Raw genomic sequence first — 24,837 nt, 5'->3', positions numbered from 1 at the left:
CAGTGAAGTTTGCATGGACTGATCTGTAGATGAATGCCAGGACTGGGTGTTCACACAGTACAGCAAGAAGGGATGCCAGTAAATGGGACCGGAAGGTCTGAGTGACCACAGGTCTGAGTGACAGAGTATCATAAAACTACAGAATGCCTTGGGTTGGAAGGGACCTGAAAGATCATCTAGTTGCCAACCACCAAATCCAGCACCAGCTCAGGCTGCCCAGGACCCCATCCAGCCCGGCCTTGGGCACCTCCAGGGATGGGGCAACCACAACCTCTCCATCCTGCCCTAAACAACAGGAATCAGGGCCCTCTGCAGCACCAGCCCTTCCATTCATCACTCCACCAAGATACAGGGGCTCGGGGGATTTTTTTTTTAATCGCTGACATAAGGGGCAATTAAAGCAAATATTCTGCAACCTTCTGCAGAGACAACGACCTGCACTCATCTCCAGATCCCCATTTTGTTTGCCATCTTCACCCACGTCCCATCCCTGTTACACACTGACGTCTTTTCCCTGCATTCTGCTTTGGGATCAGGGGTTGTTCTCTTTGCAGTTGCCCACAAGCACACGTGCCAAGTTCCTCCTTTTTCAAGCATTCATCGTCTGTGTCATTTTTCTTCTGCTTTGAACTCTCTTATTTTTTAATTCTCCCATTTTCTTTCTCCTCTGCTTCCAATCTATGTTGCATGGATAGGGGCCACTGCACGCACGCATACAAGCATCCACGTACATGGCACCCAGCCTTTAATCTTGTCAAGGCTCCAATCTCTGTTAACTTCCACACCTCTGTGGGTTTATTATCACTACGGAATAACAGCACGGTTGGGTTGAAGGGCCCTCACAGCCCCCAGCCCCACTCCCAACCCCCAGCTCAGGCTGCCCAGGATCCATCCACAGCCTTGGGCACCTCCATGGATGAGCTCCCACAGCTCTGGGCAGCAGTGCTGGGGCCTCACCGCCCTCTGAGGAAATGATTTCCTCCTAAAATAAAAAATTTCCTCCTTTTTTCTTTTCAGAGCCCAGATCTCCGCCTCCTCTCCCCTCTGCCTTCGCAGAGAACATTTATGGCATTGCCCTCCATTACATTACGCCTTATATTTCCACTTTCTATGACCATAAATCATTAATAATCCCCACTTATCATCACACCGTTATTATCCTTAAAATTAAAATAATACAGGAAATTGCACTGGAGCTTCAGGTTTTGAAAGAAATAAACCATCCCACATAAAAGAACGGGCTTTTTCTTCCTTTTTAGCAAAAAAATAAAAAATAAAAAAATAAAAAGTACCCTAAAAGCTGTGCTTTCATGGCTGAATTTTGAGCCTCCACACTGCTATCCTGCTCTCTGTACGTCTGACAGCACAGCACGAGGCTCAGTGGGGCTGCACCCCCAGATCCATCCCACAGGGCCACAGGTCAGGCAGAGCAGGGACAGCATTAAGAGCTCTCGATCATTCCTGGGAAATAAAAGGAACTCAATTACTCATCGAGCGATTAAAATGTGCAAACATTTTGCTTGCTGTTCCGACTGCCACATTGAATATTTCGAGCAGTATCCAGGCCAATATTGTTGCTTAATTTAACATAACTGGATCCTGAATGCATTTCTAACAGATTAAACCACAGAAATATCCACATGTTTTAATGGGGATTTGGCACTGCTCGGAGCCAAACAGATTTCAGCAATATTTTTGGACTACAGATTCTTTCAGAAGAAAAGAAAGCCCACTGTTAATGTATCTGCATTCCCTACATCCCAAGCTTTTGTTTTTTTTTTTTTAAATGATTTAACCACAAATTGGAACCCCTAAATATCAAGTGCCATTATAATTCCAGCAACATCTGGACAATTCTCTTGGCCTCATGAAAGATTTTGGGCACCCTGTGGAGGTTCAGTCCATGTTCATGCAGAATGGCTCCTTCTCCATCCACATGCTCCACTCTGAGCCTGTAGTTTCTATGCCAACAAGCATCTGTACTCCTTAAAAAGCACATTTAGATGTGGGGGGAGAAGATTTAAGATGTGATAAAGAGTTTCTGTTTGGGTTTTTTTTTCTTGTTTGGTTTTGTACCCTCTTTTAAATCATCCATCCCTCGTTTTTGGGGGTTTTCTTGAGAGGAAACCACAAAAAGATGCATCAACCATCACCTCTGCCATGGCAGCTTTTCCACCTGCACCACAATAAAGCACCGAGTCAGTAAGGAAAGCAGAAGGCTTTCCATCGTAGAATGGTTTGAGTTGGAAGGGACCCTTAATGGTCATCTGGTCCCACTCCCCTGCAATGAACAGGGACACCCACAGCTCAATCTACACTCAGTCTGACACATAAAAATATAAACACATACACCTAGATATATATATATATGAATACATGTTTGTGTGTATGTATTTTACATGCATAAATACATCTCTCCAGTTCTCTCTTCAGAAGGAGTCAATACCAACCATCCACTCTCATCTCTTCCAACAACAGCTCTATGGGGAAAGCAACAGATCTGCAGCCTTGAAAAAGGAGTCTTACAGAACACAGCCCTGTCACAGCACTGGGGTGCAATGGCACAAAACTGCATCTCCATCCTCTGCTCCAGCATGCATAATCTACACGAGGTTCCCAACCTCCAAAAAAAAGCAGAGGGAGATGGGCAGTGGCTCCCAAGCTGTGCCCTGGCCCCACAGTTTGGGATTCCCAGTCTACCCACAGGGTAGAAAGAAATTCAGACCTTTCCTCCCCGTTGTGCACATGTAGAACATGCCTACAGAACAAGGCTGTAGCTGCTGTAGGTCAGCGCGTTGACATCCACCTCAATGAGCTAGCAGGAAACTGGCACTGGATGGGCTGGAAATACCACGCCAGTTTAGCAACGGATCCTAAAATACTGATATCAACAGCAGCTTGCTATGGAGCACTTTTGAGCCTTTTAAGGCATCACATCAGCATCTCCCCAGATTCAGCAGGTAATGCTCATCAGTCAGACAACGCTCAAAATAGTGCAGAGCTGGGTGAGCTCTGAGCAAAGAGCTGTTCCTATCCCAGCCACGGGGCACCCAAACCTCCAGGCACTGATGGGCAAACACAACAAACCCAAGGACAACGCTCCCCACTAACACCAGATAACTGTAGGGATTCAATTGCAGGCAGTCCATCTTGAGAGCACAATCCTACATAAGACGTGCGCTATCTAATGCAGCAGGCATGACCCCATTTTAATATGCAGAAGGGAAAAAAAAAAAACAAAACCATAATCCTACAGAACACGGAGCAAATAGCACTCTCTGGGACTACTTGAATACCACCCTATTAAAATACAAACGTGTTCCTATAGTAGCTCAATGATTTTAAACGTTCACCATCTTTTCATTTCAGGTTTTAAGCATTTTGCCTGGCAACTCTCTGAAGGGCAAACCGTTATGGAAATAGGAAGACAATTAATTTTCCTTTATTCTGGAAGAGGATTATTGGAATAAATAAAATAATCAGCTTAGACAAGAACACAATTGCAACTTATGAAAAACAGAGGTCTTTCTTCATTTTTATTTGCAAAGAAAAGATTTTCTTGGGTGGAGCTTGAAAGGCAAGAGCAGAAGTTTGGGAGTTAAATGACCTTGGACAGCTGTCTGTCTGTCTGTCCATCCATCGCAGCTCTGAACATCAGCATTTTAGGGTCCCCTCCACACTCAGAGAATGCATGTTGGGTCCATTGAAATGAATGAATTTATCTGGATATCAAGCACTGTAGGAGGAATGAGGCTTCAAACCCAGGGAGGGGAGGGCTGCGTGCTGATGCTCACCAATGAGTGTCATGGAGAGATCTCAGCACTGGCAAGAGAAATGAACAACGGAGCCTTCAGGTATGGTAGGAGATGAAGTTGTCATTGATGAGAAATTCTGGGTATGGCTTGGTAAGAAGCACCCCGTTATTGCTGACAGACTCCTCTAACAAGCAGTGTGAAGTACAAAAACAGCACGGAAACTTTGGTTCAAGGTTGCTACGGGCTCAAGAAAGGAAAGAGATATCTGTCGCTGATGGAAGCACGGATTGCTGGAAACACAAAGGACTGTAAAAGGACTGAGAAATCATATTGATCATCTGGAAAGTCAGATGAGATGGTGAGCTCTCAGGTTAGCCAGGAGAAGCAGACTCGTGGCTCAGATGGGTTACAGGATGGTGAGGTTGGGTGTCCCAGCCCTTAAACCTGAGCCTGGATGCACCCCCCTTCTTCTCATCACAGCCCCAGTTTTCCCAAGCATCCTGTATTGGATTGCTTCTCCAACACTCAGAAGTCCAAACATATGCTCTCCACACATACCAGCTCATTAAGCCTCATCCACTACGGGAATTGAGTTATCCTACTAATTTCAAGCCAGGTTAAGAAATGCTGATCCTTCCCCTGAGCCTGGAACCCCCCTTATTAGCCCCCAGGATGGAGGTGGGAATCCTCCAATCCCAGCCTTTTCCAGCCTGCTGGGTCAGCTCTCCAGGGCCCCAGCAGCTTTGGGCACAGAGATGCTGCTGCAGCAAGGAGTGTTGAAATGTTCAGGAAGACACAAGAAAAAACCATTCCTTCTAAGTGAGCCCTGGTAAGGCACGAAGGCAGAGAGCTGCTGGGCCTCCCAGCAGAGAGGATTCATCACAGCGACTAATTACAAGGCTCATACCATAATGCCTGGTTTTAAAGTCATTAGCAATTGAGTCAAGGTTGGCTGAAGCATTCAGAAGGAAGAAAGGGCAACGGGCTCTGAAGTGGTCACTGTTTGATGAGGGCTTGGTGCAATGCATTGCCCAGCTGTAACTGCCTCCTTCCTGCGATGGCTGCAGTCGTGCCAGACTTCTTCAGACACACCTGTGAAACTCAGTTCCACTTGCTGCTGTTTCAAATACTACAGTCATAAATTCAGCTTTCAGTTCCTCCAGAGAGCACGTTTATGCTGATGGAGAAGGGACGCAACCGGCCATACATGCAGGGTTTGCACAAAAACCTGAACCTGCAATTCCAGGCAATGGATCCCCCCCCAAAGCCCTGAGTTCCACATCTCAGTAGAAGCAGCAGAGATGCATCCCCTGCAGGCAGCACAGCCGTGCAGCTCCACTGCTGGGATGCCCCAGTGCCACTTTGGGGTCTGACCCCTCTGCTCTGTCCCCAGCCCCTTCCTAAGGACAGCACTCCTAGGGTAAGCTCTGATCACAGCTCATTTTCCCTATTTTCCTCTAAAACAAGGAGAGGAGGAGGGCTTCACTCTCCTGCCTTGAGTCACAGGGCATGGCAGAAGGAAGCAGTGTCCTGTCCCCTCCACTAACCCTTTTTACCTGTGTGCTGGTGCCCACGCTGAGTGACATCTCGCCATGCAAGTGATGGGTTTGCACCAGTGAGCAGAGCAAGCCTGAAGCCCTGGTGCCACTCACCTGTCAGATCCTGCACTTAGAGAGCAGCCCCCCACCTGCACATCCCCGGATCATGGAGTGCCTCTGTTACACCTTGCTCAGAAATAGCCTTGAAGCTTTCTTTCCATACCCCCCTTTTTCAAAGCATTATTCCCCAGCTCTTCAACCAAACCCACTTTCCCAGATATTCACTGTTTTTCTCAGAACTGAAGATCTCTTCACGTGGTGTCAATGGCACAAGGTAAAAATCCATATTAGAGAACGCCAAATCACAGAGAAGCACACAGCACTGCTGATCCCCACACAACCACACGGCCCTGAGCTGCAGCTTTGTTCTCACGACTCCCAGAACATCTCTCTGAAAGCAACATCCCTCCCATATAGATTTATATGGCTGTATCTCTATCATTTTCCTTACCCTCATCAAAATGAGGATATAATTAATCCATCCTCAATGAAAATTACAATGATTTTGAAATGGCGAGAAACAATCTATTTGCATTTGGCAGTTAATTATTCCCCCTACACGCACACCCAGCAATGTTCCCAAAACCCATCCTCAGAGCACAGACAGCCTGTGCTGGCCACAGCTTCTGGAAGGGAGGAGAAAAGGAGGGACGGAGCTGAAAACCTCAACGCTGGGCTGGCAATATTTTCATCGAGTACTCAGCATCCCCAGCTCAGCACAGCCCCTATCAAGACTGCCCTCCTGAAGACTTCCAACAGCTTCAGCATCCTCCTGCGAGCTGACGGCCACCATTGGGAACCTCCAACATTTGCAAAATTATTGCATTATTCTTTCTTTCTTCGCACCATTCCAAGAAAACACCTTCCAACACACAACACCACGCGCAGATCCTGCTGCCCTTGGATGTGAATTTAACCAGGACAAGCATCCCAGCCATGCAAGATGCAGATTTTCAGCGGGAGAAGCAGCGCAGGAGCTGCACCCTTTACTATTTGCTCCCTGAAGGAGTGCCACTGTTCCACGTGCACAGCCCTGGATGGAGATTTGCTCAGAAGCAATCTCGAGTGACTGGAGCTCAAAGGAACGGGGTTTCTTCCAGCCAGGCACCCCACCAACACTCCCCACCCCAGCGCCGGGTGCGCCTGGCTGCTGCTTCACATCCACTTCCTCATTGCTCAGCAGGATTAGCTAGAAGCTTCTAACAGTAGCACAGAGTCACAGAACAGCTTGGCTTCGAAGGGGCCTCAAAACCCATCCAGTTCCAGCCCCCTGCTGTGGGCAGGGCTGCCAACCAAGCACTAGACCAGATTGCCCAGGGCCCCATCCAGCTTAGAGCTGAAGATACAAGCCACCGGTTAGGGAGCATCGCTTCTCCCAGCACCAGCACCAAGCTGAAACAGCCCCAAAACCACCAAGCCATGCGGGCACCGCTGCTCTCCATCACTGTGCTTCAACAACTTGGCCAACGTGGACTCAGAGCACCCGTGGCACCGAGCTCCATCCTCCAGCCAGGCTCACAGCACGGGGTGCCTGCTGCACTTACCTCACCGCCCAGCCGCCCTCAGCACCGAGCCGCCTTCAAGCAAAGCCAAAATAACGCCTCAACAGTCCTCTTTCTCCCCATCTGACATGGGCTCGCGGCTCCTCATGCACGGGGAGGAGCAGGTAGCACGCACACAAAAAGAAGGCTATGACTCGGAAGGCACTCAGAGCCAATCCCTTGGCACATTTTCTCTCCAACAGGCGCAGGAGGCATCGAGTCCCGCTGGGTTCTGAGCGCCCTGCAGAGGGCTGGGTGCTGCCCCACCTCGGTGCTGAGCTCAGCCCCGCACCACAACGCCAGGCCTGGCACTGCGAGAGGATTGCTTTGGCCTGGAGGGAAAAAAGAAACCACGACATGAAGGTCACCCATAAAATCATTCCGCAGCTCCCTCTTCCCCGGCTCTCCTAGAGAAAATCCTCACCAAACCCTCAACCTTAAAGGAGAAACACAAAAAGACATGTACATTAATCCCATATACCTCCGTCAATTTTTTTCCTCGTGTCTTTAGAGCAGTTGTTTACTGCAGCCAACTGCAGAGAAATTACAGTAGCTTAACTCTCCAACTCCCTCTAAAGGATTAATCTTCCAGCGAGCATGCTCACGCGAGATCTTTTTTCAGCAGTTGCATCCATTTCATGAAATGAGGGCTGCTGCAGACATGAGGAAATGCCATTTCAGGACGACAGGCAACGTTAAACAGCCCCAAAAAGAAGTGCTAATCCCTGCAGGGCTCACTGCAGCGCTCAGCACTGCTCACCCCCGGGTGCCCTTCCAGGAAGGGGCTGCTCTGCCAGACACCTTGTAAAGCTCAGGGCTTGACTTTTCTCCACGAGCTGGTGGACAATTTGCCCACCGAAGGATGAGGCACAAAAAGCCTCCCTTGCCCGGAGCTCTGCCTTTTGCATCACTTGTTGGCCATCTTTGCTCTTTAAAAATTAAAAAAAAAAAACAAAAAAAAAACCAGGGAAGATAATTTGGGGCACGGGGGAGGGGGAAGCGTTCAGATGAAAAGGAACAGCTTGAAAAATCTAGTTCTCAACTCTGCAGCGCAGAAGATAACAGAGCCTGAGACACATTTAACTCCACAGATTAAGGACCCATGCAAATGAGGATTTGCTGGTAGACAACAAATCCAGTGTCTAACAAAGCTGTCCAAGTAATCTCGTCCATTCTTCCCCAGACCATTGTGGGATATAATTAAACTGCTCTATCAGAGGCATTGCTCCCTCACCCCATAGAGCGTACCTCGAAGCAGAGCCTTCCTGCTGGAAAGACAGCTCCAAAATTAAAGGCAAATATTTATGCTGTAGGAAGAGCTTCTTCCATTTTCACGTCCCACATTCCTGGGGCTGCTGCTCCCTTTCCCACACGTCAGCTGCATGTCCTGCCGAGCAAAGATCTGAACGTGGATTTCTTTCAAGTCTTGAGTGCCTTCAATGCCTTGAGTCCCTTTTTTTTATGTTTTAGGCCTTACACATGAATCCTCAAAGAAGGGAAGATGTCATGATAGTGTTAAATAAGGACGATGTCTGCTTGTTAAAATGAATGCTCACCATAGCGACTGTCTCCATAAGGGATGATAAAACGTATGGTTACACTGGATGTTTTATTCTGTCGTCACCTAAATAGAATCACCCACAAAAAGGAAATCTCTGTTACCGTGCATCAAAACAGATGCTTTGTTGTATTTAGAAAGCATCCAAACGGGTTGGTTGGGATGTGTCACAGCACAGGCTGCTCAGCCAGCCCTCCCTGCCCTGTCCTTTGGGGACCTAAGGAATGATGCTGCTCTCCTCCTCCCACCCTGCTCAGGTGGAGCTCCGGCTGCTCTGTGGAAAAAGGTTTGGAGTCCCTGAGATGCCTGCAAAGAGAAACCCAGGTTTAAGGGAGGTGGGTGTGAGAGCCTCAGTGCAGGAAGATCATGTTCTGCATTTCCCCCTCTATCGCAGGATTAACCCGAACATGAAGTCGGGATATCAGATACGGTGTTATCCTGACCTGTCATCCCCCATTTGGAAACCAGTCATACTCCCTGAGAGTTCAGACTTCGAAGACTGCTATTGATTCTTCTTCAAGCAAACAACCCAAGTTGGCAATCAGTCAATAATAAGCAATTACTCAACAGCCTCTTATCTCCAGATGCCAGCCCAGACGGCTCGATTCATAGAGGCTGCAGGTCAATAAATCAAAGCTGCTCTCAATTTTAAAATATCATCACATTTCAAAAAGCACCCAGCCTTCAATCTGAAAAAGCAGCCAGGACGGAGAGATTCCAGCAGCATGGGACACTGCTGTGTCATTAATTTACCAAGCAGCAGATAGGATGTGATGCAATGACATCCACCTCCGACACTCCTCATCTCTTGTGAGTAGCATGAAGGTTTCAGCTGGATGAAGAACACGAGGGGAAGGAGGGAGCAGAGCCCTCCTCTCATTTGTGCTCACTGCTGCTGCATACAGCCAGGGGTGTCAACATGGTGCAGCACAGATGAAAATCAGCCCCGCTGAAATCTCCCCTGGACATTTTATGCCCTGAGTGCAGACTGACTTTAAAGAAAAAAGAACGAAGAAAAGAACAAAGAATTGCCTGTCTAATTTTGGGCTGAGACTAGATGATCTCAAGGTCCCTTCCAACCCAAGCCATCCTATGATTCTGTTATTTGGTGACCCAAACTTGCAGCAGACCCTGGTGCAATGGAAACTCTCCATCTGGTGCTGCAGAACTTCAGATCCCTGATAGTTTCACTCCTTATCCACAAGTTCTCACAGAAGTCATGGAAAAGGCCTACAGGTACCAGCAAAACAGAGCTACTCTTTATACTTCTTTTATACTCTTTATAATTCTGCTTCTGCTGCTGGCAGAAGGTGCCTTACAGGACAGTGCATCCTCCACATCGAGTGTTAACTGCTGGCATAGCAGCAGGTACGTGAGGTCTGTACCAATGAGCCATACAGCACAGTAAATCCAAGACCCTGAGAGCCTGCAAAGCATTCTTCACGAGCAGGAAAGCTGCCAGAGGTCTAAGCAATAACAAACATGTAGAAAAGAATAAGGCCAGACTTGGGAACGTGGTGTCTGTGGGTGCAGGGGACTGGCAGGCCGGTAACATGGAGGGACCTTGCTGCATTTGTCCCAGGACTGAACATATTTGTACAGCAATCATGACCCAATCTTACAGACTGAGAACTGCCCGTCAGATTAGCTTGCAAAACCAGGATACGTAGAGCCTGACAGAGCAAAAGGGAAGCAGGAACAGCCCCACAGCTGGCACTCACTGCTCACCCTCCATCTGCCATCAAACGCAGGCCGTGGTCCGAAAGGCCCCGAGTCCAGCAGCTGATGGAGGTCTGGATGTCCAGTGAAGGCCAGCAGGCAGGGGATTCCTGCAGCCCTACTCTCCAGCTGGAGCCTGCCACAGCTTCTGCCTTCAGCAACATGCAGAGCACTCAGCTCTGTGCTTCGGCGGTGGTTGGGACACAGGAAGCTGTGGGAAGCAGCCCAAAATCTGAAAGGGATTCCTCCTCCTTTTCTTACCCACAGAGCACCTGCAGGTGGCTTCTACACCATCAGCCTCGCATGCAGCATCACAGCAAAGCATGGAAGAGCACTCAAAAAAAAAAAAAAAAAAAAAAAAAGGGTTAACTCATAAAGCTGCACCGCTGTCAGCATTTATAGCAAAGCCACAAAATGCCAAAGCAGCTGACAGGATCCCACAGACCACACTGCAGAGCGACTCCTGAGCCCTGCAGCCAACAAGGGGAACTTCCAAGCAGCACCTGTGTGTGGTTGGTGCAGGACATGGAGACCCTTTCTCTCCCCTTCCATGCATATGGATGGATGTCAGGTTGGTGTAGCAGTGGAAGCATGGCTTGAGATGGGCACCTGGAGAAGTGCTGGAGGTGCTGGCCACTGAAACAGTTGTTTCCTCAAAAGAACACACTGTTCTGCACAGCCTGGCTTCACTGGATGCACAGCCTCAGTCTAACCTGCGTTGTTGGCTTCTTCAGATCGCTTAAGAAAAATAACACAGCAATATGGCAAACCATAGGTAGTAACACAAGAGCTTTTCTGATTATTTCTGATGAAGGCAATGCTGGCTGCACAACAGTGAGATATCACAACCCATCACCCACGCCTCCCATCCCATGGCATGATTGCTTCATGACGACATTCAGGTTGGTTATTAGGAAAAAAACTTCCTCTATAAAAAAGTGGTGGTACATCTGTATGGGCTGTCAGGGAGTTGTGGAGTCACCATCCCTGGCGTTCAAAAACACGGAGATGTGGCACTGAGGTCAGTGGGCCTGGCAGGGATGGGTTGACAGTTGGACTCGAGTCGTTTCCAACCTGATTGAGTCTATGATTCTATGGTCCGTGGTGCAGGTTCCTCTTTTAACCTCACTGCATTCATCAGCACAGGATCCTGCTGCTGCCTTGAAGCAGGATGTAGCAGAGAACAAAAGAGCTCCATGGCCCTGCTGAGGATGTCATCAAGGAGACAGCAAGAACGTGAAGTGGCACCCAAACACCACCCTTAGAGCTGGGAGCTGCCATCCCCAACACTCATGGAGGTCAGTCCTTCATCTCAGCACAAACTGACATTGGACTGGATGGTCTTGTCCTTTCCGACCTTGGTGATTCTATGACATCAGCTCAGCCCAGGTCTGCTAGCTCTCAGGAGCCCTGAGATTGGCCAAGGTTTTGCTCTTCTTGGTGGTCCACTGCTTTGTGCCATGGGACCTTACAGGTGACTGATGCAGAGGTACATCTCACAGCAGAAACTCAAACTGGGTTAAATTCCAGAGGTTCATTGCACAAGGAAGACAAGAGAGACTCTTAATGTGATCTCCCTGTAGTCCACTCAGCCATCTCATCCACACGGGTGCAATGAACACAGATGCTTCATAAAATAATCCTCAGTGCAGACTGGCCCCAGGATTTCCCTTTGGCCCTTCCATTGCCTCCAACATGGAGATACTACCAGATGTGTGCACAGCACTCGGAATGTAATGCTTCCAACTGGGGTGTGGGAAGGGGAGGGCAGCAGCCAGCAGGCTCCTCCTGAAAGTAGCAGAAAGGAACAGCAACCAGCCCCATCTGGCCTGGGACAGAGCTTCAGCTTTGCATCTGCATGCTTTCAAAATAGCTCATTCCCCATTGGACATTTAAAACAACCAAACAAATACATATATACAAACAGCAATCCAAATCCATGCAACGACAACGACGGCTACAATACCCTGTAAAATCTAACTGATTCCAGGATCTGATTACTGCTTTAGCCACCATTTTTGCATCTTTTTGGCTCCCCCTGTTAGAGGCACACCTTTACAGCACGATGCTTCACGTTCATTCAGAGCACGCCCAGAGTTATCCCAACACAGCTGTGCTTCTATCGACGTGACTCTGCTCTGCACACACGGCAGCACGGCCACGCTCACACCAGTGCAGATGTGCTGTATCCACACGGCCAAGCCTTGTGCCTTCACATAAATTAGCTGTACAATCAGCAGTGTCAGCTCTGAGATTTGCAGAAGTTCAGTCTGTCTGTGCTGTGGGCTGTATGTAAATGAACCCTGAGAACAATCTTAATTAGCAGCTACAGCTTCCATCACGCGAAGGAACCACCACCATCAGCAGCCAACAGCTATCCCTACCAATCCAACAAGCTCATGAAAACCAGCAGGTCTTTTTTCACACAGGAGGGCATATTTTCAACCTGCAGACCCAGGTGGAGGCACAGCTCACCCACCTACCACACACGGGCTGGTGCGTGCTGCCCCGTGTCCAAGCAGCCAGCATCACTGCCAGCCCACAGCTGAGGAGCAGCTCTCCCACAGCTCTCCCTGTAAAGCTGAATGGGACAGCACATTCATTATTACTTTCCAACACCAACCCGCCCATCCATGGCGATGTGCATCCCCGTGTTGAGGGCAGCAAACACACACACACTCCTTATTGCAGTGCAGCCCTGTTAGGAGAGGTGACAGCACCCGGATAGCACAGCAGCTGGGGGAAGCTTAAGCCAAAGCTAAGCTACACCAAACAGCACCTGAACTCACGTGAGGAGTTACAGAAACTCTGATTCATTTATTCAAGGAGACGGGGCTGTATTCCAGGAAATTCATTCCTGGAGGTGCCAGCAGAGCAATCCACTGAGCTGTGTGCCTGCAAATCCAAAGCCTTGCTCACATTGCTTGATAGAAGCAGGAAAGCCCATCCTGCTTCACCCCTCGGGCAGTGCAACGCACAGGGATGCTCACTGATAACAGAAAGCGCTGTCTGCAAAGCTCTGGCAATGCAGGGAAACAACAAAGCTGGTGGATTTTCCTTCCTTGCAAAGTAAGGAGAACACAGCCCTACCCAGGCTGTGCCTGGAGCCAAACAAAGCAACCCCTCTACAGAATGAGGTTTAAGTGGGACTTAATACGCCTTGAACTTCTGATGGCAGCCTGCTGAGGAGGGGATCCTACCCAGGCTGAGCAAGAGACTGCAACCACACGGCTTCATCACACACAGAATTAAAGGAAGAACTGTGAATTCATGCCAAAACATTAAGGACTTTTTCCTCATTCAAAAATAAAAAAAAAAATAAAATCAAACAGCTGAATCAACCGAGAGAGCAGAGCTTTACCCAGTGCTTCTGGGAGGAGCATCTGCATCCCCCCATGCTGCCATTCACCTGCACTGCACAACCTATCCCCAGCTGCAGCTGCTGGGGATGCAACTGCAACTCCTTGAAAACCACATTAAAAAAAAAAACAAACCATAAAAACAGATGTGAACAACCTAACTGGAAAGTTTGCCAAAGTGACACTTCTGTTTTTCAGAAGTGGGAACTGCCCAGCAGGGCACGGAATGAGCACAGAGTGGGTGCCATAACTGCGTGGGTTTGTTTGGGTTTAACACACTGGTTTGAGTTCTTATCACAAATAGGTCCTCGTCACCTTCAAAGCTATTTGGAGACAGAAGCCAACAACTCCTGCAAGAATTGTAAGGCAGGAATAGGACATGTTGGCCTAATTTAAGAATGCAATAAGAGGATATGAGAAACTTCATGGCTCACATCTTCCAGATAAAGTCCAACGCTGCTATCAGAAACCCAGAGAGGAGGTGCTGGATGTTTGGAGTCATATTGACTTTAATCACAAATACTGCAGAACATTCTTCAAAAGAAAAAGTTTTCCATCTCTCTTCACCAGACGGAGCACATGGGGACTGACGGGCTTCACCCACCCTACAGACCCAACAGAAACTCTATGCAGACACACAGCTGAGCTCAGCAGCCCAAGCAGCTTTGGTGCATATGGTCCAGAATCAAGCACGCAGTCCTGGAGCGGTGGGAATTGGCCTCTCAGGGGCTGGCAGTGCTCCCTGGGGCTGCACCTGCAGGCTGTGGGGTTGACAAGAGGACATGGCAATGCCAGGCCAATTGGCAGGACTGCAGCCCATGAGACCACTGGGGCACGGTGGTTTTCCTGCAGAGAGACATCCCGCATCCCAGCAGCAGACTCCAGCAGCCAGCCTCGCCTGGACAGTTCTCTGAGTCCCCCTGTGGCAGTTCTGCCTGCCCCACTGCTGGGTGTGCTGTGAGAACACGCTCCTGCTGGCCAACCTCCCACCTCCAGTTTGCTGTGGGTTTGGATCACCTTCGGATCCCCTTTCTCATGCAACACCCTCTTTTTGTCTCCGTGATCTTCTGCCTTAAGGAGGGGCCAACGCTGCCAACTCTCCTTGCATTTAAGTCTTACCATCTTCCTGCACTAATGCTGCACGTAGGGTATGCACAGGTCCTCAGCTCTCTGCTCTGTATTCACCAGTCCCGAAGCTGCACATCAACTAAACTTGAAGAAAAAAGGAAAACAAACCCAAGAGATTTACCTCACTTGGGAATTCAACAGCGCGGTGAGTTTGTGCACTGCTCTCATTGTGCCCAGCGCACGCTTCAGAAAGGCTGGGAAACGAGCAGATTACATCCTGTGCTCTCAAAGCACCACCTACACTTACCAAGCAATAAAAAAATCATTTAATTAATAATACATCAGCAAGAAAACGTTAATGAGCAGCCAGCAAGGAAAGGACTGTTGTCTCATCTCCATGCTCAAGCAGCAGTCAGCAGCTGCAGTCCCAGGGCAGGCAGACATCTGACTCAGCCATCACCATTCACATTCCTTTTTAAAGGCTGTTGCATCAGGAGCGCCTCTTGGCAGCCCCACAAACTTCCACTCGTGGAGTTTTTGTCATTTAAAAAAAGAATGTGGAGTATCTCTGGGCACCCAACCTATAAACACACGCAGGCCAGGGGGCCTCTTGCAATGGGCTCTCTTTGGCCACGTCTGCAAAACGGGCTGCGTGCTGCTGGCACCAGTGTGCACAGGGTGGTTTCCTTTGGCCAGCTCGTGCCTTGCAGCAGCAGCGTGGCTGGGAACACAGGCATCCTCAACAGCAGGTCAGATTTTCTTCTGCTGGCACCCAGGAGCGGGAGGAGATAACTGCGCCTTTGAGGAGACCCAGTCTGGGTCTGAGATGATACCAAACCAATCAGCCCTGAAGAAAAGCTATAATAAATAAATAAAGTAATAATCAAAACCGATGCACTGTCAACATACAGCTTCGTAAGAATGGGTGCTCAAGTGCCAGAAACCCAACAGCAGAACTGCATCGTCAGTACGAGGGGGGCTTCAGTGGGGATGAAGGCCATAAAACTCAGAGAGTAACCCCAGAAGAGTGGGAGTTTGGTACAGAGAGCACCGTGTGCAGCAGGCATCTACACCCAGGGGTGACTGCAAGAGGAGATGGTGCCTGCAGCTCCTGCTCACGAGCAACCATTCTGCATATTAAAGGTGCATTAAAGCTCCAATTGCAAACAGTGCATCCTAGTGCTACTGAGAAACACACATCCCAAAGCAAAGAGTACAAGCATCAGCTGGATATAAGCAAAGACTGCGTAGAAAGAAACAAAGGGTTTTTTGTGACAGGGACGGTGCAGCGATTGCCCACAGATGTGGTGGTGCCTCTGGTGACATCCAAGGACCTGAGCACCTGATGGAGCTGCAGATGCCCCTGCTCATAGCAGGGCGTTGGATCAGATGCCCTTTAAAGGCCCCTTCCAACTCAAACAATTCTATGATCAAATGTATGGAATGCACGGATTCTTACCATGTAAACACAGCTGAGCTGACAGAAGCTATTACCTACAAGTCTGCAGTAAGAACCACCTCACGTCCTGCTTCAGCAGCTGCAGTGCCTTCTGGATGTTGGTTTAATCTATCAAATATTAATAATGCTCCTCAATTAATGAAATATTTAGACTCATGCTTTAAGTGCTTGTACCTGGAGTTATATGTTCAAACTTGCAGGCCAGCAGGATACCAGATGGATCCACAAAGCACCCAGCAGCCTGGCTGGGAATGCTGCATTCTCCTGAACACCCTCTTCCTCACGTGGACAAAACCCTACTCGGTGGGGGCACGTTTCCTTCTTCCCCCTTTGGACACGAGAAATTCATCAAAAAGCTCAGTTCACTTCTCAGATCCCCACATCGCAACAGATCTACTTTCCATTCCCAACTCAACAGCTGGATGAAGTATGCGATTTGTAAACATAGCCACCCTTTCTGAGTCTCTGACCACGTGCACGTTCGATTTCCCAATTCTGGAAACAATATTAGGATTTTGGAGAGGACCTGGCTACAGCTTCTGAGAAACAGCCCCAATTACTGCTGAAATTGGATAAAACATCGGAGTCATTTGCCTTCTGGCTTTGAGCCCTTGGGAAAAACTACCTATTGAAATTTCCTCTGGAGCTGCAAGGACTAGAAACGTAACTGGAGTGGAGGAGGGCAGCAGAGGTTCTCAAGAACCCTGGAGCTCATGCTGGAAAAGGAAGAGAATGAAGAAGGAAGAAAAACCAGAGTGTGGTATTTCACAGCTCTCAGGGCTGCGTTCAAACCAATCTGCAGATCCTGGTCAATAGTCCCAGGGCTCTCTTTTGCCAGCCAGCATGCTAAAACACATCTCTTCATGTTCTCAGTTTTCAGAAGCAGTAAAAACGTGAAGTAGCACTCTGGAAACCACGTGGACTTTTTCTCTTAACGTAAGCAAGACCAATGCATGGAATATCTCAGCTCAGAGCCCCAGGCAACAGTGGTCCCTTCATGGAGACACTCACCCCAATTTGCTCAGCTCCCCACTTCTTTGCTGCTGGTTTTGAATGCTTTAGCAACAGCAGCTCATAGCCATCTCCTGACTCACGCTGTCTGCCCCAGGGAGCTATAATCTCTTTGGATATTTTCATCTCCATTTGCATAATTTTGCCTTCCCTGTAACAAATGGGATAAGTCATTTACCTGGCTTTATTCTGAGCTTGGCTGTGCCAGCCTGGCTATCTTGCTCTCTATTTACTTTCTCCCCAGCTGTGACACCTGCAGATTTCCTCCTGCTCCCAGCGCTGGCTCTGCAGGACGGAGTCACCACGTGCACACAGAAGTCGACCTGAATTTTCCATCCTCCCACTGTCCCACTGGCTGTTCTAAACTGACACAACTCACCGCTGCCACCGAGCTCTCCCTTCAGAAGGAGACACGGCACCAAAAAGGCTGGATGTTATGTTTAATAGCTCCCTTTTGCCCCCATGCCACCCTGCACATACACAAGCAGCTCAGCCCTGCACAGTGCCAGCTCACCCTGCTCAGCTCCCAGCACAGCTGCTGCCCCATGGCCAAACTATCCGAAACATAAACTCAGGGCAAAGCGCCTGGCATGGAGGCAGACAGCAGTGAGGGTCAGGAGGGAGCCTGGAATCCCCTCAGAAGAACATTTCCTGCTCTGAAGGAGGATACGTCACACATCCTTGCTGCTCTGCCTGTGCTAGACATTTTTAATTAAAAGCAGGAAAGCCTTTCTATTTCAGACACCTCAGCAATACTAGCACCAAAAGCTTTTCTAAGCAGAGTTTATTCTGAGTTTACATGCATTTCACAGCACCAGCAGAGCTACAGCAAACTCTCCCATCCCAGTGGATTAGCACTGCAGGATGTGCCAGTCCCAGGCTGAGCAGTGGGGCACAGTTTCTCCCTGACCCCCAGCATTGGCAGCTCCACCAACCCTGCACTGCACACCTTTGGCATCCACCGCAGTCACAGAGCAGAAAATCTCCAGCAAAGCATGTCTCGAAGCACCCAAAGGGGCTCCTTGAACCCCTCAGACCTGCACTAAGCACAGCCCAGGACACAAGACAGGCAGTCAGAGCTTGGGGAAACCTGACAGCCCCTCCCCAGGGAGCTGATGGCACAGAAAGGAGCAGGAGCTGCCCCTGCATGCTGCCCAGCACAGGGCACAGAGCAGGAGATGGTGGTGCCTCTTGCTCCACTCTGCTGTAAAACCCCTGACTTTACAGGAATTATGCCTTCTGCCTCCTCCTCACATCATTTTTGGGCACCAGGGCCCAAAATGTAGATGCCGTGCTGCGCTTCAGCACTTTGCTAGAGAAAGGCATGAGGAACACGGGCTGCTTTCATCCCCTCCACAGCCCCATTCTAAGAGGACACACAGGTGGCATCGCCCCCAGCTCCAGGAGATCAACAAACACAGCAGGTGACAGAGAGCAAGGCCCCAGATGAGCATTTCAGACCAGCAGCACTGCAGCAGCGCTGGTCCCTAATGGTTTTGCTATCAGCTGCTCTCGTGCACATTTGGAGACGTGACAGCCCTGTGCACCGGTGCCTCATTCGCTGCCAGCAGCCCGAAGCTGCTGAGCGATGCCAATGGCTGCAGCTGGCACAGCTGCCAGCAGTGTGCCCACCAGCCACATGCTCACACAGCTCCAGTCAGCCCCCCCATGGCAGAGCTGTTTGTTTTTCTCCTTGTTGTTAAGAGTTTTTTGCTGGTAATTGCTTCTAGCAGACCTTCTGCTGACACGGCCACAGCAGAGGGGAGAGCAATTGATTTGCATCTGAAGACAGGTAACTAAGATGGCAAAACTCAGTAGCATACCAAGCTTTTGCTTTGGAAAGCAAAAACAAACAAGCTTCCCTGGTCTAAAATCATCTCCAAACTAATACAGCTACGTCCACAGCAAGGACTTTTATTGTATTACTGCCTCAGCAAAGAAACATCATTCTCTCCAGACAGCATAATTAAACTGCAAGAGCTCTTTCCAAGTACAAACCAGGCCTTTGATTCTGCCTCGACTTGACAAACTGTTTTTCAGACGCTTCTTTCAGTCACGTTGGCTCAGCTACATCAGCTTAACAACTGAAGGGCACTTCTGGGGCTTTCTTACAACTTTGGAAGTCGTACTGAATCATTTGAGTTGGAAGAGACCCTCAAAGCTCATCTATTCCACCTCCCCTGCAAGGAACAGGGACACCCACAGCTCCATCAGTGCTCAGAGCCTCATCCAGCCTAAATGTTCTGGTGTTATTGAAAGTTTGTCTTTACAGAAGGTGAGTTTCCAAACGGCATCAGCTCACCAGCAGCTCAGCATGGCCAAAGCACCGTGGGGAGAATTGGAGTTAGGGAAATAGAGGCCAGCACTTCTTAACATCTGTTTGTCAAGGAAGGGGCAGCTGCAACTGCAAGATATAAGCAAAAGTAACCCTTACACAAAAGCCTCTAATCCACAAAGTCAAAACTCTCCTGCCCGTACCAGGTGTTCAGTGTCATAGATGGGGAAAACTCCTTTCCTCGCACAAAGTCACTGCTAAAATGTTGCAAACCAGCTTGAATCCAACACAACTGGAAACCCCAGCTTGTAAACGTGTCCAGGATCTCCTGTCAGTGCAATATCAACATACCTTACTGCACCCAGGGACCGGAGACAACATCTGTCCCGCAGCCATCAAACACACAGGCTCCCAGACAAAGGGAGAAAAGATGACTGTGCATTAAAAGCAACGGCCCTAGGAAAGCAAAGCAGAGCCTCTCCACACTTGCGCTATCAGCTGGCAGGAGTCAATGAGGGAGGAGGGAGGGCAGGGCAGGCCTGAAAGGAGCCCTGGATCTCACGTCACCTGTGAAACAGAAAGTGGGAAACTGAAGAGATCATCTGCGCGTTCCCTGCTCAAAGGCACTGCTCATTAGGTCCTGGCTTTTCCCATTATCCCTCCTGCACTCGGTGGCCTATTACAGCAACCTCCTTCCAGCCAGGGACCCGTGAATAGGAAACTCTTTGACGAGAGCAAACGCTGCCCCTTAATCCAGTGGGGAGTTCATTGCACGGGCGGAGGACTGCCTGCAGCACTCCCAGCACCAGCTGGCTGCAGGGATGAGAGCACGGATCAAAGCCGGGGTGCAGCCCTCACACCAGCTGATCTGCAGCCCCACGAGGCCCAGCTTTGGAGGGCAGGGAGCAGCAGGAACTGCAGGGCTGCTCCTGGCTGAGGGGCAACGGGGAAATCCATCTGCGGCGTGGGTTGTGTCTGCTGGCTTTAAAGATCAAAGCTGCATCTCCGGGGGAAGAAAAAAAATGATGTTACAGATGAGAACAGACAGGACGGGGAAAAAATGATGAGAAATGCAGTGTAACTTCTGAGGAGAAGCACTTCATTCAAAGCCACACACGCACCTCCCTGCATGGTGTGCAATGTCCTGAGGTTTGCACGAGGCGGAGGAAAAACGGTGTGGCTTCGAATCTGTTTCCAAACTCACACTGAATGAACACACAGAGACACTGAAACTGATGCAAGCTAGGCTAGCAGCATCAAATTCAAGGAACCCACAATCGCATCAAACCGGCTGAGCAATGCAAGCCCACTCCCTTCAACTTTAATGTTAGTCCTGCAGTCACAGGAGGTCTGAAATATGTAAAAGCACCAAACCAGACTCAGTGTGAAGGATCTGTAGCAAGAGGGCAGTGCCTGCAGTTTGGCTTCGGGCAGCTTGAGTGGGGCAGAACCCCGCCAGAGCTCAGCTCTGAGCCCAGAGTGCTGGAGGGGGGATTCTCCTTCACCTGCTGCCCCTGGGGCCTCGCGAGGACCTTGTCTGTGCCCCGTGTTCTTACCTGGAGCCAATTACTGCCAGCAGCTTTGCTCGTGGGCACAACTTGTGCCCGCACTGCACCCCACATGTGGAACAACCCCCTGCAATGCAGGGTCAGCCCCTGCCCTCCGCACAGCACCGCAGGCTGAGCATCCCGGCTGGAGTAACACAGCCAGCCCATCAGAGGGCAAAAACAACAGCAGATATAAGGGGAGGGATGGAAGTCACTCCCGAACGAGTCCCCGTCGGCACCGCATCACCCACGGGCCACCTGCAGGCGCTGGGTCCGAGAGCAGAGCTCGGCCGCAGGGGATGCTTCCCGATTAAAAGGGTCGTAAAGCCAACCCGCGAGGTGCGGATAGAAGAAGCTCCACACAGACACGAGGAAAAACTTCAGCGAGGTGACGGAGAGCCGGCCGGGCTGCCGGGGAGCAGCTGCCGTTCCTTGGAGACACTGAGACACAGCCGGGAGCTGCGCGATGGGGAACCGGCGGGAGAGCGGGGTGAGCAGCAATGCGGGAGCGAAGGAAGAACCGGGCGTGGGGCCACCGAGCGGGACGGCACGGCACGGCACGCGGATGTGGGCTCGAGCAAAGCGCCCTGCGGAGAACGGAGCGAACGGGCCGCCGGGCCGTCCGGCGCTCACAAAGCGGACACGCGGCTCCCGCAGCCCGGCGGAGACCTGCGGCTCCTCCCGCCGCCCGCCCCGCAACCTCCGCCGCGCGGCCCGGGACCCTGCATGCCTCGAGCCGGCGTCTGCCCGCCGCCCCGGACCGTGTATAAGCGCATAGCGGCGGCCCAACCGCCGGCGGCGGCCCGCCCGGCCCGGGACCCTGCATGGCGCCGCACGCCGCCCCGCCGCACGAGGAGCCCCGGAACGTGAATGGCGCCGGCGCGGCTCCCCCCGCCCCCGCCGCGCGCACCCGCTCCCAATGGGGGGAACCCCGGAACCTGTATGGCCCATACCACCGACCGGCCGCGGAGGGGTGTTACTTATACAGAGTCCCGGGCCCCCCTACACACAATGGCAGCAGCTCCCACATTCTTCCCCTCAGAGGAGTTGGACTGAACCATGGGGCGGCGGGGGCACGGCCCTCTCCCGGCCCCCGACAGAAGCCACCTGGCCCTGGGCGATACCACTGCGCGCTCCCCCATCTTCCGTCCCCCCGCCCGGGTAGATGGACGCCGCCGCTCTCACTCACCTCGGCATCCACTGTGGCCATGGCCGGAGCCCCGGAGCGTAGCCCCGCCCCCGCGGCGGCTCCTCGCGCCTTGGCTCCGCCCCTTTCCCCTCATTCTTCTCAATGGAGACGCTCCGGAGGCCAGTGCGCATGCACGAGGCAGCATGGCGGCCCCCGCGGGTCCCTTCGGCCGTACGGCGTCATGGCGGCGCCCATTGGGAGGCGCCGTACGGCGGGGGGCGGTCTGAGGGAGGGGCCGGGGGGGGGGGAACGGGGATGGGGACAGAACAGGGGTGAGATGGGGACAAGAAGGAATGGGGACGGGAATGGGAAGAGGAATGGGGGTGAGATAGGGATAGGACAGAATGGGGATAAGGAGGGGATGAGATGAGGATAGAATGGGATAAGGACGGAAGAGGGATTAAGTGGAGACGGTGGGCTGGAGATGGAATGGGGACAGGGAGGAAATGGGATGGGAACAGGGAGAGAAGGGGACAGGATAGGGATGGGATAGCGATGGGGACTGCAGTGGAGATTAGATAGGGACAGGATGGAATGGAGATGGGAGGGAAATGAGATGGAGATAGTGTAGGATAAGAACAGGAATGGAAGAGGGATGGAGACAGGGTGGGGACGGGGACAGGACGAGGGTGGGACAGGGATAAGGTGGGATGGGGACAAGGACAGGAATAGGGATGATGATATAGGAATAGGCAGATAGGGATGGGGTGGAATAGGGATACGAGGGGGATGAGATACGGATGAGATGAGGATAGAATGGGATAAGGACAGCAAAGGGGGTGAGATGGGGAGAGGGAGGGACAGTGATGGGACGGGGATTCAACGGAGACAGGAATGGGATGGAGATGGACTAGGGACAGGGAAAAACGGGGACAGCAATGGGTGCGAGATAGGGTGTGGTGAGACGGGCATAGAACACAAGAAGGACAGCAATGGGTGTGAGATGGGGACAGGGTAGGATGGGGGTTGGGGATAGGGGGGCACAGGACGGAGCACGGCTCTGCCCCGCTCCCATGCAGAGGGATCCCACTGACGTGAAAACGGGCAGAGCAGGGCAGGGCAGTCGCACCAACTGCCGCACACACGCCCGTGCTCTGCGGGTTCGGGGTCACCCAACGCACGTCCCTAGAGCAGCTCCCGCTCCCTACGGCGAGCCGGGGCCGCCCCTGCAGGCGGAGGAAGGGACGAAACCTCGGGCTCCGCCCGGCTCCCATCGCTCTCCGCCGGCCGCTGCTGCCCCCGCCCGGCCGCCCCGCGCCGCAGTCAAAATAAGAGTCCCCCGGTGCGGGGCGTTGTGCCCGGCTCTGCTCGGCTCTGCTCGGCTCTGCCCGGCTCTGCTCGGCACTGCTCGGCACTGCGCGGCTCTGCTCGGCTCTGCTCGGCTCTGCCCGGCTCTGCCCCGCACGCAGCTCGCACCGCCCCGCGGGGCCCCCGAGCGCAGCCGCGGCCCTACGAAGGGGGGGACGTTTTGGTTGTGTGGGATGAAAGCCGGGATGGAGCGATCCCCGAGCGCTGTGATTGTAACGGATTGCAGGGTTTGAGTTGTACGGAGCCGGCGGTTGTACAAAAACCCCACGTGTGTCAATAGGAAAAGGTGTGGAGCTGCGGTTTGGTCCCATCCGGGTCAATGAGGGAGTCGGGATGGGATGCGTTCCTGTTGCAGAAGGCTGGAAACGTGTTAAAAGATGGGCCGCCATGTCTGTTGTTCCAAATAATTCCTTCAGGCAACGGCAAAAAACGCTTCTATGGAGCTTCTGGAAGTTCAGTGGAAAGCTCGAACAGGAGCCAACATCCGGCGATGGGAACCGGGGCCGAGGAGGAGCTGCAGCCCTTCTCACACTGCGCTCAGCTCCGGGCCCAGCAAACTAAAGGGAAAGCAGCAGAGCAGCCAGGCACGACTCGACCGCGATGGGTGAGAGCAGCTCGGGGGCAGAGCAGCCCCCAGTGAAGCCGTATGGGGCAGCAGGAGCCAAAGAAGAGTTTGGTGGAACACAAACAGCACTGGAGAGCAGGATGGGCAGAGATGTGCACAGCGAGAACGAAGCAGCATGAGAAAGGACAGAGGATATTTTTGGTGCTTTCCATTGAATGCGGTTTGGAAACAATTAGCTCACAGGCCTCTCTCACACCCCGCCACTTCCCCTCCTGATTGCAAACAAAAGAAAAAAGGAAAAAAAAAACAAACAATTGTTTATAAATTCGAGCCAGGGATTGAATCAATTCCTACATACGAAGCTTTTCTATCCAGAGCTGGATTTGGAAATCAGGCTTTTGTCTTCAGCACAGAGTTCAGAAAGAGGAGAGGGGAAGGAGGGGCCCACGGGAGCTCCGTGTGACTCCAGGCTGCAGCAAGGCAGGGATGATCCCATTGCTCTGCTACAGAGCGTGCACCCCAAAACTGCTTTCCTACCCTCTGGCCCTGCTGTGAGCACCCCACACTGTGAGGCATTCAAGGATGTGGCTCTGGGCAGCCTGGGCTGCTGGTTGGCAACCCTGCACATAGCAGGGGTTGGAACTGGATGAGCATTGTGCTCCTTTGCAACCCAGGCCATTCTAGGATTCTATGACTCTGCTGCCACAGCATGCTGAGCTCACAGCCTCTGGTGGGGGTAAGAGGAATCTTTCACCCTGCAGTCTGGGATCGCCAGGCAAAGGGGAAAGTCCTAAATAATAAACGCTGGGCAGAAGCACAAGGTGAGCAGAGAGCGAGGAAGAATCCTGGTGTATGGCCAGGAACACTGAGACAAATCCAGCTTGT

General features: G+C 51.5%; 1 protein-coding gene across 3 annotated transcripts in view; it reads right to left on the bottom strand.

The window, feature by feature from the left end:
* The window catches only part of EHMT1 (euchromatic histone lysine methyltransferase 1), a 96,704-nt gene extending 74,476 nt beyond the window's left edge, over positions 1-22,228 (bottom strand). The window contains exon 1 of one of the 3 annotated variants that reach the window (XM_085239603.1): positions 22,080-22,228. In XM_085239603.1, coding sequence (XP_085095729.1) covers positions 22,080-22,100 — 21 coding nt within the window. In that variant the 5' untranslated portion in view covers positions 22,101-22,228. Of the gene's footprint in view, positions 1-6,897; positions 7,181-20,899; positions 20,981-22,079 lie in introns of those variants that run through there. The other 2 variants (XM_085239598.1, XM_019621380.3) reach the window with 2 other exon arrangements.
* Between the last annotated feature and the right edge of the window lie 2,609 nt (positions 22,229-24,837).

Source organism: Meleagris gallopavo, chromosome 19 (genome assembly GCF_905368555.1).
Source record: "Meleagris gallopavo chromosome 19, MGAL_WU_HG_1.1, whole genome shotgun sequence".
Classification (NCBI taxonomy): domain Eukaryota; kingdom Metazoa; phylum Chordata; class Aves; order Galliformes; family Phasianidae; genus Meleagris; species Meleagris gallopavo.
The sequence above is the reverse complement of the archived record's forward strand: the minus strand, read 5'-3'. Positions and strand labels throughout refer to the sequence as shown.